General features: G+C 39.9%; 3 protein-coding genes across 3 annotated transcripts; 2 read left to right on the top strand and 1 right to left on the bottom strand.

The window, feature by feature from the left end:
* The first annotated feature begins 2,448 nt into the window (after nucleotides 1-2,448).
* LOC111076196 (probable protein arginine N-methyltransferase 6.1) lies at nucleotides 2,449-3,706 on the top strand. The gene is made up of 2 exons (XM_022369876.2): nucleotides 2,449-2,551; nucleotides 2,624-3,706. Exons 1-2 carry the CDS (start codon nucleotides 2,513-2,515, stop codon nucleotides 3,611-3,613), a joined length of 1,029 nt encoding a protein of 342 aa, XP_022225568.2. The 5' UTR covers nucleotides 2,449-2,512; the 3' UTR covers nucleotides 3,614-3,706.
* Nucleotides 3,639-8,841, bottom strand: LOC111076195 (nuclear pore complex protein Nup154). The gene is made up of 12 exons (XM_022369875.2): nucleotides 8,592-8,841; nucleotides 8,374-8,536; nucleotides 7,817-8,310; nucleotides 7,581-7,753; nucleotides 6,569-7,524; nucleotides 6,269-6,505; nucleotides 5,918-6,079; nucleotides 5,301-5,847; nucleotides 4,694-5,243; nucleotides 4,157-4,623; nucleotides 3,958-4,080; nucleotides 3,639-3,885 (listed from the first exon to the last, which is right to left on the bottom strand). Exons 1-12 carry the CDS (start codon nucleotides 8,688-8,690, stop codon nucleotides 3,753-3,755), a joined length of 4,104 nt encoding a protein of 1,367 aa, XP_022225567.2. The 5' UTR covers nucleotides 8,691-8,841; the 3' UTR covers nucleotides 3,639-3,752.
* Nucleotides 8,842-10,868: 2,027 nt separating this feature from the next.
* LOC111076197 (60S ribosomal protein L9) lies at nucleotides 10,869-11,998 on the top strand. The gene is made up of 3 exons (XM_022369878.2): nucleotides 10,869-10,966; nucleotides 11,291-11,541; nucleotides 11,602-11,998. Exons 2-3 carry the CDS (start codon nucleotides 11,301-11,303, stop codon nucleotides 11,931-11,933), a joined length of 573 nt encoding a protein of 190 aa, XP_022225570.1. The 5' UTR covers nucleotides 10,869-10,966; nucleotides 11,291-11,300; the 3' UTR covers nucleotides 11,934-11,998.
* The last annotated feature ends 1,439 nt before the right edge of the window (nucleotides 11,999-13,437 follow it).

Genomic DNA, 13,437 nt, shown 5'->3' with positions numbered 1-13,437 from the left:
TCAGTAGCTCAACATATATATTAATACATATATTTAAAGAATTGGTATATGTATATACATCAATTATTTATTGGCTTTATTTACATATTCAGTATACCTTAATTATGTACATAAATATGTATTGCAATAGGTATATGTAAATACATATATAAAAATATTTTGGTTCATATCACTTGTTTTATAGAATCTGAAAAATATAAATCTATTGACAAAGTTGATATTACGACAGAAACGAAGTCGAAACCCGACGGCATTTGCACAATATTTTTGTACGTAAGTTACAATCAATGTACATAATATGTACTACATATGTATATGATAAATAATTGATTTAAGGTAAAAGATCTACATACGTCTACGTCTCAGGTCCACGACCCGAACGACTCAGGTCCAGCAGCCGAACGTTTTAGGTCCAACAGCCGAAGACCTGGGGACCTGGGACAGAAAACACAGCTGCGACACGTTTGGTGTATGAACTGGCCACATCTATATACTGTATGGTTAGTGTCTGAGTACTGCCTTCCGTACAGACCCTAGAAAACAGTTTTGGGCCTAAAGCCTAGTACTCAGATCGAAAAAAACACCTAGCGAACAGAATCAGTGTTGATATTCGTATGAAACCGATAAGAAATGTTTTACGGCAAAAAATGTTTTCTAGGCTCTGTACGGAAGGCAGTACCACTAACCATACAGTATATAGATGTGCCAGTTCATACATCGAAAGGGGCGCAAGCTGAGTGTTCTGTCCCGGCTCCCAGCGCTTCGGCTCTGTGAGGCTGAGCCACTCGGGTCGGGAGCCAGGCCATTCGGGTCGGGAGCTGGGCCGTTCGGCATGTATGACTCATGTCGGGAAGCGAAAGCAAGCTGAGAATTGCAAATGTATGTGCGTAAACAGACACGACAAAATTTTGTATCAATTCTTATTTTCCGAAACCGTTTTGAGTTTGTTTTGAGTTTCGTTTCCAGGTTACGTAAATGTGTGTGTGCCATGTATTCACACATACTGTGCTTGTGTACGGGCTCTACAATTGTTGGCGCTTGAATTGGTTTTTCGTTTTGTTTTGAGGGCTGATGTGATGTAGCGACCTATTCAGGGCCGGATCAACCCTCAACCGGGCCCTGGGCAACCATCAATCTGGGGCCCTCCTTTATTTTGTATTGTTAATCAGTGGCCGTTATATTTTTTATTCATTATTTGGAGTTTTGTTTTTTCAACAAAATTTTTCTGTTAGCCCTAGGGGGGCCCTAGGCAACTGCTAATCCGGCCCTGGACCTATTCCCGTCGTAAGACTTCATATTTTCTTGGTGTGTTCTGTCGCTCGACTCGACGCGGGTCGGGTCGAGGCATCGACGAAGCCGAAAGCAGAGGCAAAGGCTAGCCTAAAAGAGAATGGAAGAAATACCCCGCGCGCCCGACGCAACAACAGCTTTTCAAAACAAAACGAAAAAATATTTTATGAACGGCTTTGTCAATGCCTCGACCCGACCCGCGTCGAGTCGAGCGACAGAACACACCAAGAAAATATGAAGTCTTACGACGGGAATAGGTCGCGGATTAGGTGGGGCCCCCGTTTGTTGAAAAAACTCCAAAAATGAATACAAATATAATGGCATAGGGCTTGATCCGGCCCGGGCGCTACACCCGCCCGGCGCCGCCCGACGGGGGCCGCGGCGCGGGGCGGCGCGCGGGCGCCCGCGGCCCGCGGGGGGGCAGTACTCAGATAAAAAAACAAAACGGTCGGTATATACTGGAAAAGTATCAGAAGTATTTGCTTGTTTTTTTGGTATGTTTCGACCCACCTCGAAAAAGATATCAATTTAATATATTTTGCCAGCAAACACGAAGCAAACATTGCAATAAGAGTACACAAAACCAAATGAAATATTTTAATAATGAAGACAAATAGAATCTAATCTAATCTATGAATGACAATTATATAGATATTATAGTTGATTATTTTTATTAAGTTTCATAAATATAAAACAAATATTGTTTTCAAAACATTTTTATTCACGGTGTCCGGGACGGGAGGCGTCGCCATCTGCTGCTGCTGATAGTCAGACACATTACCTTGCTAATAAAATATTGGGGAGCCCAGGATATGCCTGGGGAAGAGCGACACCAGCCAAAGAAATGCATTTTATTAACTTTAATCAAAACCAAGCAGCGGCCTGAGCAGTGTAACCGTTCGGAATGCAGTGCACACCTCTGGACACACCACTGGTCGCTCGAAAAATATATGACATCTGTTTGCTAGCAAACAGTTTTTCGATCTGAGTACTAGGCTTAAACAAATTCTTATCGGTTTCATACGAATATCAACCCTGATTGTGTTCGCGAGGTGTTTTTCGGATCTGAGTTCTAGACTTTAAAAACATTGCTCCTTTTGATTTACATCGACTGTTCTTCAGTTTCTCGATAGTTTCTTCAACTAAATAACCATCGATATTAATTCTAGGGTTTTTAGTAACACTAACGAAAAGCACATTGGTTAACTTAACCACTGCAGATATGTCCAGTCCTTACTTTAATGAATATGAAAATTTAGAGGCAAGTTGATTTATTCGTTTGTTTATATAAATAAAAGGGCCAAGCCAGTAAATGATAAAATTTTATTTTTAGGTCCATGAGTTAATGTTAAAAGATCGGCCCCGTCAGATAGCATACTGCAATGCCATTTTGGCCAACAAAGACAAATTTAAAGATAAAGTTGTATTAGATGTTGGTGCTGGCACTGGGATTCTTTCAGCTTTCTGTGCAAAAGCAGGAGCCCGGTTAGTTTATGCCGTAGAAGCGTCCAACGTAGCTACAAAAGTCGCTTTGGATCTAATGGAAGATAATGGTTTAACAAGCATTGTTAAAGTTATTCACTCTAGAGTAGAAGAATTTGTCCTTCCTGTTTCATCTGAAAAAGTGGATATAATTGTTTCCGAGTGGATGGGCTTTTATTTACTCCATGAAGGTATGCTCGGGTCAGTTCTTCAAGCTAGGGACAAATTTTTGAAAGAAGGTGGACTAATGTTTCCCTCTGAGTGTACTATTTTTGTGGCACCTTGCTCTGTTCCATCTTTGTTTGATTATTGGCAGAATATTGATGGTATAAAAATGGACAGTTTTGCTACAAAGCTGAGAGCGCAAAAATCGACTAGGCCAGAGATTACACAATTGGATCCTAAAAATTTGCTTCACGAGGGTGTTGTGCTTCATTGGATGAATTTGGTCGATGTCGATATGGCTGAACTTGAAGAAATTCGTTTTAAGGATGTCGTTGCGGCACAAAGAGCTGGAAATCATCAAGGATTTTGCATATGGTTTGAGGTGCTGTTTCCAGGCGACGATGGCGTGATTCTTAGCACATCTCCTTTCGCCACGGAAACACATTGGAAGCAGTGTGTAGTTGTTCTACCACAAGATTCTTGCGAAACTCTTGATGAAAAAGCACCAATAGCATTTGAAATTTCCATCATGCGCAGCGCAAGCGATATGCGGAAGTACAATTTGGAAGTCGAGCTTCTCGATCCGAACATCGAAGAACACCCTGTGCCGTGTACCTGCCACATGACTAAATGTATTCTAACTGAAGCGCACTTAAAAACTATGAATACATCGTGAAATTATGATCGTTCTGCGAAACTAATAAAGAGTAAACAAATTTATTTATCACTTTTAATACAAATACAAGATATATCTCAGTCAAACTTAAAATCTATGAAATTTTTTCTTAATTTTGCTCTTATCTTATATTCTAGCATTAACCCAACAGACGTTGCAATCTGCATTGTAGCTCTTTAAGACACTGCTGTAATCGATTTGTGTCTGGCTTTTGATAACATATATTCAAGCAGGCAGCCACTATGTCCTGAGCCTTCCCAATAATTCGTCTCCTGTGGAGTATATAAAATTTGGTATATAAATTTAAAATTTTCAAAAAAATTTTATTTGCAAATCAAACATACTTTGAGCGGTACCAAATGGCATGCGCGTTGTCCGCAAGTAGAGACACCACACGAATGGCGGATTGTATTAAGTGCCACTCGTTGCCTTCATTTGCCCAGACACGTTCATTCATTGAAATCATTCTGAAAAAAAATTATAAACGATTAATAAAACAACCTTTTGACTCTACTGCGCGCATAAAATAATATATCATTATACCTTGAGTAGTATTCAAGAAGAAGCTCATGGTCTAGGTTCATGGTTACGAGTTTTTCTGGGACCGTTCCTTCGGGCATTCGCAGCTGACAAGCTCTAATTTCCAGTTCCCTTATCAAAAACGCGAATGGGAAGCAAGCACCCGATTCACTATATTCTCGTACTAATAATTCGATTTTGCTGAACAACCGGTTGGTGCGGTCCTGATTCGAACCTGAGTCTTCTACTAAGCTGCTGATTATGTTACCCCACACCGACTCTATAAGCAAGGGATCGTTGTGATGGGAGCAATTAAGTATTGACAATTGGCACTCCCAAAGATTAAAGGGCTCAGCAAAATGCTGGTATAATTGTGTGATATCGTATAGCGCGTAATTTAATTCCTTAACGGCCGTTGTGGCGTCTGGCTTTTCTTGCGCCAACGCAGTCATATCAACAAGCACCGCTTTTTGAACTCGAGCTATTTCCAGCTGAAATTTGAAAATCAAACAACATAATTCAAGATCAATTTTAGGTCTTTTGCACAGATATTAACGTTACCTTGTCTTCTAGTTCCTTTAAGAATATCCCATTGGTTACAGATGAGCCAACGTTCCCATTGCGCATACACATGACAGCCCGCACCAAATACTCAATGCGTTGTTCCAGAGTTATATTTTCACTGCGTGTCATTGCCAAATTATCTAAAATTTGTGCTGCCTGGGAATGATATCCATTCTTCTCATAGTACTTCCAAAGCAAATCAATTAAAATAACATTATCCGGGTTACGTGTTACACTTCGCCGCAAAAACTCTCCCAAAGTTGGCTCAACCACTTCCAAAAGTTCAGTAAGCATGTCATGAGCAAGCAACCATTCGTAAAGAGTCACATGGACTAAAGGGTCTTTTATTTGGAGAGTCTGTGCAGCAATTTTGGAAATTGATGGCTTCGATTTACTATCAGCATTACAGCTTTCCCCAGGATCTGCACTAGATCCGGAATTATTACAGAGATAATATGGTAGAGTTTGATCCTGAATAGATATATTATCGCAGGCCGCCAGGTAGACGTGATCTAGCATAAGTTGCACCTCTTTGTAATAGTTCATCCTGCAAAAATAACTTTCTGTTGGATATCCACATCTCATAAACTTTAAATTTACTTACCGCGTGACAAAACAGGTATACCCTTCACGGTCTTCAGATGGCTCGTCGTTGTTATAGAAGTGAACACCAACTTCTTCAGGATCGCTCTTTGCTGCACAGATGGCTGCCAGTTCAACTACGCCTTCGAAAAAGTCGACGGAAATAAAAAGTTGACAAATGCTATGCAACGGTAACGTGGGTGCCGCTTCCTTGCACATTTGCAACGTCGTTCTCAGCTTTTGCTCCTTCTCCACAGGAGAAGTGCAGTTTTTAGCACTCATTAGAAGCTCAGTGGCCTTGTATGTGACAGCATCCTCATGCCTATAGAGATTCGGGCATAGCTCTCGTAAATTTTTTGATACTTCCGACACACCAGTTTTATCCTTGAGGTACAGATTAATAAGCGAAATTATTAAAAATGCGCACACCTCGGATCGTTTAAGCATCAAGTCTCGAAAAGTACAGCATCTCAACATCTTCTGGTGCTCGGGACTAAGCTGGAGACAAAGGTGTTGAAAGGAATGCGAATTCAGAATGCTCCACAGGGATATGACCTCACAGGCGTGCTCTAGTAAAAAGTTATAATTAGTGGACTCCGTAATTTTTGCGATTAAATGGAACATTAAATCTACACTTACTGACAAAAAGGTTCAAAGCTGAAAGCGACCGTTTTTCCTCAACCTGAGCCTGCTCCGTCATGTTCCGTTGGTCGGACATGGGCAAATGACTATTGGACATCATTATTGTAGTGTATCCATTCGTTCTGTCAAATTGACTTTCGAAAGGCACTCGGGTAGAGGCTACAAAAATTGAACAGTTTAAATTACTTAGTTGGCCATTGTGATTGACTACGGATTACATATTATTTTTTTATGAATTGATTGTGGACAATGAACTTCATAGAAAATATAAATACGAAAGTTGATTGTGAGCAAAGAACTTCACGGAAAATATAAATACAAAATTATGTCTGTTTGTGAGCTACTTACAGGAAATATCATGCACAGAATGGACTTCCAGAAAACTACGCAATGAACGTAGATCGGACAATAAAGAAGCACAATCGCTTCGACCCAATTTGGTACAGAAATTTACATCGACACAATGCAATTGCCAAATAGATCGCAACATCCGCGAGACATATAGATATAGCCCGTCATGTTTTGACGAAAATACTATTCCTGCATTTTCATGACTAAGTGCCTGGGACGACTGCAGCATTCCAGCTGAAAATTGTTATTAATTTGTAATTAGTTACTACCTTTTACCTTTTTGTAGAGTGTACGTACGTTGACTAGTAGGCTGGCTGCATTGAAATATAGAGTTTTGCGTTGAAGAGAAAGTTGATTTATTTGGCATTGGTGTCGACATGAACATGGGCAGCCGCTCTGTTACTATCGCTGCATTCGAAGCCAATGTTTGATTGGGTATGGTACGATTATTAGCATTCATAAACTTTTGATTTTGAAAACATGGTTCCCCGCCATACAGCATAAAAGCCTGGGTGGCCCACAGCGCTATGTCGCCACCACGATATTTTTCAGAAGTAGCCAACAATAAACACGTAGCGCAGGCCTCACGTTTATTTTGAGATTGGAAAAACATTTTAACTTCCTCATGATGGGGGCCATTGCACGCTAGCAAGATCTGAAGCAGTATGTCTGGCGATTTTAGCAACTCTATAATATGAGTGCCTTGGTTTGTTAGCAAAGCGACTCGTCGCGGGTTACGTGCCTTGTATAAAGGTGAATTAAGGAGAGGCCTTGAGGGATCATGTACCTCAGCTAAGTCCCAAACAATGCCATCCAAGCTTTCCAGGGCTGTTGATTCCACGAGATACGTATGATTAACGGACGGAACAGAGCTAACCGACCACAATAGGTCCTGATCTTGCTGTTGCGTCGTAATCATTAACATTGTATCCTCCGAGTAGTGTGCTGCATGTACCTCCTTAGGTTTATTAGTGGTTGCATTAGGTGTGTACCCCGGGGGAAGTCGAACATGCAGTAAATAGAGTCCCCTTGGGGCGATCGATTCCGCCGATGTTGTCTGACTACTGCTGAAATATTCGGTTTGCGGGCAGGGTGTTGCTGCGCTAGAAGACTGTTGCATATTCAGCGATGTGGTGGAGAAATACAGACGCACGCCGCACTGCGTAACAGCGACAAGGTGCATCTTGTTTGATTCATCTTCGATAAGGGGACATATCGCTTTTACAGATTTAAAAATAGATGGGTCAACAGTCCTAAAAATAATATGATTCAGATATCTGTACACAAAAACAACATAAATCGAACATACGTAATCAAACTAACTGCTTTGTTAGTAATATCATTTTGGGTGATCTTAGACATCCTTCGCACATTTGCATAATTCGATCCGATATCCCAAGCCTCAATAGATCCATGCTCCGTTAGAATATATAACAGTCTGCGACCATTGTCGATTGCTATTCGCTGGATGGGATCAACTTCCTACATAGTAATAAGAAATTAATCAATTGAGCATTTACATTTGTTCCAGCTTTATGTTCATACCGAAAACACTTTGAGAAAACTGGGGACCATGTAGGAAACCAGATTTTGGGAGAGGTTCATCTTCTTGCATCGTTTTCCAAACCAGCTAGATTCAGCCTGATAGAACACCTCATATAAACAACCATCACGACCGCCTAAAAAAATGCGTCCATCGTCAGTTCCTTTTATGACGCTGATTGATACATTGTCAGTTCCAATCACGAATATTGGCCTGTTCATTAGTTGCATTTCATTGTACGAATTCTCTCCAAATGTGACACCCAACACAATTACCTCTATAGGTGTCGTCAGAACTAAGAGATACATAACATCTTTCACAAAGACGTCAGGCTTTGGTTTTACCAATCCAACGCTCACAATCAAATGGCTTAACCCATCATAATATGCAACATCGCGCGCTTGATTATATGTCCATATGTAAATCTCAGAATCAATGGTTAGCCAGGCGCGACCAATTTCAGGAAACAAGCCCATGTTGCAATGACATTTTACATCTGCGTGTTATATTTTTAATTTTATACCAGCTATCAATGTGAATAATGCCGCACTATACATACGCTTAAAGTGTTCCAGAATTTCATTTGGTATTGCAGATTTTGTGACAGTTCGAAGTTGTTTTAGGTTATGTGCATCATCAGATTTTAAGTATACAAGGCTTTGGTAATCGTAATCATTTAGGCCACTCATCGTGGCTCTGCCATGCTGGCTGACACCTGTTAACTAAAAAAAGAAGCTTTACAAAATTTTGAAAGCGATGTAACACCCTCGAACTCACTTCCAATAGACCAGGCTTTTGTCTGTCTAGATTATCGTGCCACTCCAGCATATTTCCAGCAGTTGATAAAAAATCGAATTGCCCTGGCGTAGCTGTCATTTTGTAAATATGTATGTATAGAGCACAATCCAAACTACACTGCTATGCGCGCAGCAACAAAAATATATTAGAAAGACGGTTAAACCAAAACGTGAGAAGTAAAACCGGCTGTAATACCAACGCCACTAAAAACAGATCCCGCCTTTTCTTAGCGATGATAGTTCGGTTGTTTATAAATACATACATCGAAAGTAACATAATCGTTTGTTTCCACTTCCGAAAATATGTCATTCCTCATGGCCAATCGATAAAATTATATGAATAAATACGCGTTAAATGTGCTACAGAAGAAACCAAACCTAAAAATACTTCCAGGCAGATTCTGTTGTTATTATAGAAAAAAAATTATCAATATGTAAGTAATATTTTTTTTAACCAAACATGATATTTTTGTATGTTTGGTGCTCATGTAAGTATATATTTTGTTGCCCAATATAGTGACAAACTTACTGATAGATCAACGCACAACGGGGCCTACATATGCCCAAAAACTTTGAATAAATTAGCATATCAGCGTGCTCATGCACGCAATGCCAAAAATTGATCAGACTGCCAAGTCCAGCCATGTGCGAGTTAGAGAAAGAAAAACAGTCACAGCAAATAAATTATCGGGCTAAATGTGACTGCTGTAGTAATAACTACTTCTAAAAACATTACACCACTAACCATACAGTATATAGATGTGCCAGTTCATACATCGAAAGGGGCGCAAGCTGAGTGTTCTGTCCCGGCTCCCAGCGCTTCGGCTCTGTGAGGCTGAGACACTCGGGTCGGGAGCTGGGCCGTTCGGCATGTATGACTCATGTCGGGAAGCGAAAGCAAGCTGGGAATTGCAACAGTATGTGTGTAAACAGACACGACAAAATTTTGTATCAATTCTTATTTTCCGAAACCGTTTTGAGTTGGTTTTGAGTTTCGTTTCCAGGTTACGTAAATGTGTGTGTGCCATGTATTCACACATACTGTGCTTGTGTGTGGGCTCTACAATTGTTTGCCGCTTGAATTGGTTTTTCGTTTTGTTTTGAGGGCTGATGTGATGTAGCGACCTATTCAGGGCCGGATCAACCCTCAACCGGGCCCTGGGCAACCATCAATCTGGGGCCCTCCTTTATTTTGTATTTTTCTCAGTGGCTATTATATTTTCTATTCATTATTTGGAGTTTTGTTTTTCAACAAAATTTTTCTGTTATTTATAGGAGGGCCCTAAGCAACTGCTAATCCGGCCCTGGACCTATTCCCGTCGTAAGACTTCATATTTTCTTGGTGTGTTCTGTCGCTCGACTCGACTCGACGCGGGTCGAGCCGAAAGCAGAGGCAAAGGCTAGCCTAAAAGATAATGGAAGAAATACCCCGCGCGCCCGTCGCAACAACAGCCAATATAGTAATTAGTAATGATTGTTGTTGCTATTCAGAGCGACAGAACACACCAAGAAAATATGAAGTCTTACGACGGGAATAGGTCCAGGGCCGGATTAGCAGTTGCCTAGGGCCCTCCTATAAATAAGAGAAAAATTTTGTTGAAAAACAAAACTCCAAATAATGAATAGAAAATATAATAGCCACTGAGAAAAATACAAAATAAAGGAGGGCCCCAGATTGATGGTTGCCCAGGGCCCGGTTGAGGGTTGATCCGGCCCTGAATAGGTCGCTACATCACATCAGCCCTCAAAACAAAACGAAAAACCAATTCAAGCGGCAAACAATTGTAGAGCCCACACACAAGCACAGTATGTGTGAATACATGGCACACACACATTTACGTAACCTGGAAACGAAACTCAAAACCAACTCAAAACGGTTTCGGAAAATAAGAATTGATACAAAATTTTGTCGTGTCTGTTTACACACATACTGTTGCAATTCCCAGCTTGCTTTCGCTTCCCGACATGAGTCATACATGCCGAACGGCCCAGCTCCCGACCCGAATGGCCTGGCTCCCGACCCGAGTGTCTCAGCCTCACAGAGCCGAAGCGCTGGGAGCCGGGACAGAACACTCAGCTTGCGCCCCTTTCGATGTATGAACTGGCACATCTATATACTGTATGGTTAGTGATTACACGGATGTGCGCATCGGAGCTACTAATTGGAGTTTCACATTTGTCAAAAATTCCCACCGTTCCCCCGGATAGGGGTGTGCAAACGCTAAAAGTTATTTTTTCTTGGTATATTTTGAAAATGAGAAGGTATATTTCTGAGGGTCAGTATATTTTATCGATAAATCCGCGGTCACACTTCTCCCTTTCTTTTTCAGCCTTTTTCCGGTCGGTTTACGGAGCGTAAGTTGCAGAATCTTTGTATTAAGAAATGTTCAAACATCAACTTAAATGTTATTGTTTAATGTCTATTGAATATGTTACGTGACAGTTCAGACATTAGGCTTGTGGTATTTTTGTATATTTACCTCTATATGCCTATACATGATTGACTGTATTTGAAAGAATGAAGGAGAATTACAAACAAATATGTGCATACAAAAATCTTTCGTAGCTGAATATACATACATATATACATATTTAAATGGGACAGAAAAAGCTATACTCATTTATATTTACATTAATAGATTTTGTGTACTAATGGATATTTTTTATCTGTGGATTTAGTGCCATCAAAATGCGGACGATCAACTCGAACCAGTGCGTGAAAATCCCTAAGGACATTAAGGCCTCGGTGAAGGCTCGAGTGGTAACTATTGTTGGTACTCGGGGCACTCTGAAACGTAGCTTCAAGCATTTGGCTCTGGACATGTACATGTCCGACAAACGTACGTTGAAAGTAGAGAAGTGGTTTGGCACAAAGAAGGAGCTTGCGGCCGTACGTACCGTTTGCAGTCATATTGAGAATATGATTAAAGGTAAGAAAATAGCAAGACAACATCTTCTCGTTTTTGATGCTTATTTTTCTGTTAATACAGGAGTTACGTTTGGCTTTCAATACAAGATGCGTGCTGTGTATGCACATTTCCCAATTAACTGTGTCACTTCCGAAAACAACTCGGTTATCGAAATCAGGAATTTTTTGGGTGAAAAGTACATTCGCCGTGTAGAAATGGCACCTGGTGTGACTGTCGTCAACTCCACAGCCCAAAAAGACGAGCTTATCGTTGAGGGTAATGATATAGAGTCTGTATCTGGATCAGCAGCGCTCATTCAACAATCGACCACCGTCAAAAACAAGGATATTCGTAAATTCCTTGACGGTCTTTATGTTTCTGAGAAGACGACCGTTGTAAAGGTGGAATCTTAGACAATAGACATTATATTGTGTTTCAACCTGAAATGTTAATAAAAGATCTAATGGCCGAAACTCAATGCGGATGAAAAAACGTCGTATACTTGATAGTAATATTTACATATAATTTAAAAGTATATTTTAAATTTTTGGTCCAATGAGACTGTTTTTATCGCAATATGTATGTTTTTACAGATTTTAAGTTCACGTATGAACGCAGTGTTCGTAATATATAATATGTGATGTAATTTTTTTTTAACTATACATATAGACGAACACTGTTTAAAAACTTAACGGGTAAATCGATCGGTGGGACAACTGTTGAATATTGCTATTATTTAAATGCCCTACCACTTGTGTTTCTGGAAACCTAAATAAGTCCCTGGAGAACATCATTCAAATGGTTAGTCCAAACTTATCCCATCCTGACGTAGGAACACAAATTGATTCGGAAAAGAAAACCCAAAACGAAAATTTGTTGTTTTTTTTTTAAGTTAAATTATGGAAAATTGACCAACAGAGACAAGATTGATCCATATCTGTAGCAAACAAATTGGGTGGATTATCCCTAAAGGAGCCTTATGGTATTGTTACTGATGTCAAAGAATCATTACAAAATCATTATTTACAGCCAACGATTTTGAAAATGGTGGTGGGGGAGGGGAATCACATAAAATCACAAAAATTTCCAATGTATGTATGTTCAATTAAAATTTTAGTTTCTTACTAAAAAGTATGCTATATGGTGGTAGCTATAGTAAAGTTCATTCCTTGACTTCGAGTCCTGTCTGTATACAAAGAGAACCAAATCGAAGAAAACTCTACAGACGCCTCTACAAGTACATCGTCACATCAATTCCACCATTCCACACTTGAGCTACTGAGCTTTTTCAGTAGCTGTTGTAGTTTTAAACGAGAAGGAACGTGTGAGTCGTTTCTGGGGACACGACTCTACTTATACCCGTACTCAGTCAGTATATACAGCTTATGATTTTGTAGAATTTTGGAAAAAAAAAAAAAAATTTACATTTTAAATTTTTTTGCTACATCTGATATCTACATCTACATATACAATGTCTATTCTACATCTAACATGTAGATTGTACGTGTTCCATTTAGATTCTACATCTCCTCCGCTAGGGGTTGCTCGCGCACTGAACGCGGCAGAGTGTGCGAGCGAGAAGGAAAATGAGTTGCGTTGTCGTTGGAAGGAGTTGGCAGGGGAAGCAACTGAAAATTAATTTCGTCATTCTGGCTATAATTATGATATAGTTATGATATATAGTTATGATACGTGTGAGTCGCTTCTGGGGACGCGACTCTACTTATACCCGTACTCAGTCAGCATATACATGTTTCAGCATATTTTTTTTAGAATTTTAGAATTCAAAAAAAAAAATGTTACATTTTACATTTTTTTGCTACATCTGTTATCTACATCTACATATATTATGTATATTCTACATCCAACATGTAGATTGTACATGTTCCATTCATATTCTACATCTCCTCCGCTAGG

This window comes from Drosophila obscura, unplaced genomic scaffold, assembly GCF_018151105.1.
Source record: "Drosophila obscura isolate BZ-5 IFL unplaced genomic scaffold, ASM1815110v1 contig_9, whole genome shotgun sequence".
Lineage (NCBI taxonomy): Eukaryota > Metazoa > Arthropoda > Insecta > Diptera > Drosophilidae > Drosophila > Drosophila obscura.
The sequence above is the reverse complement of the archived record's forward strand: the minus strand, read 5'-3'. Positions and strand labels throughout refer to the sequence as shown.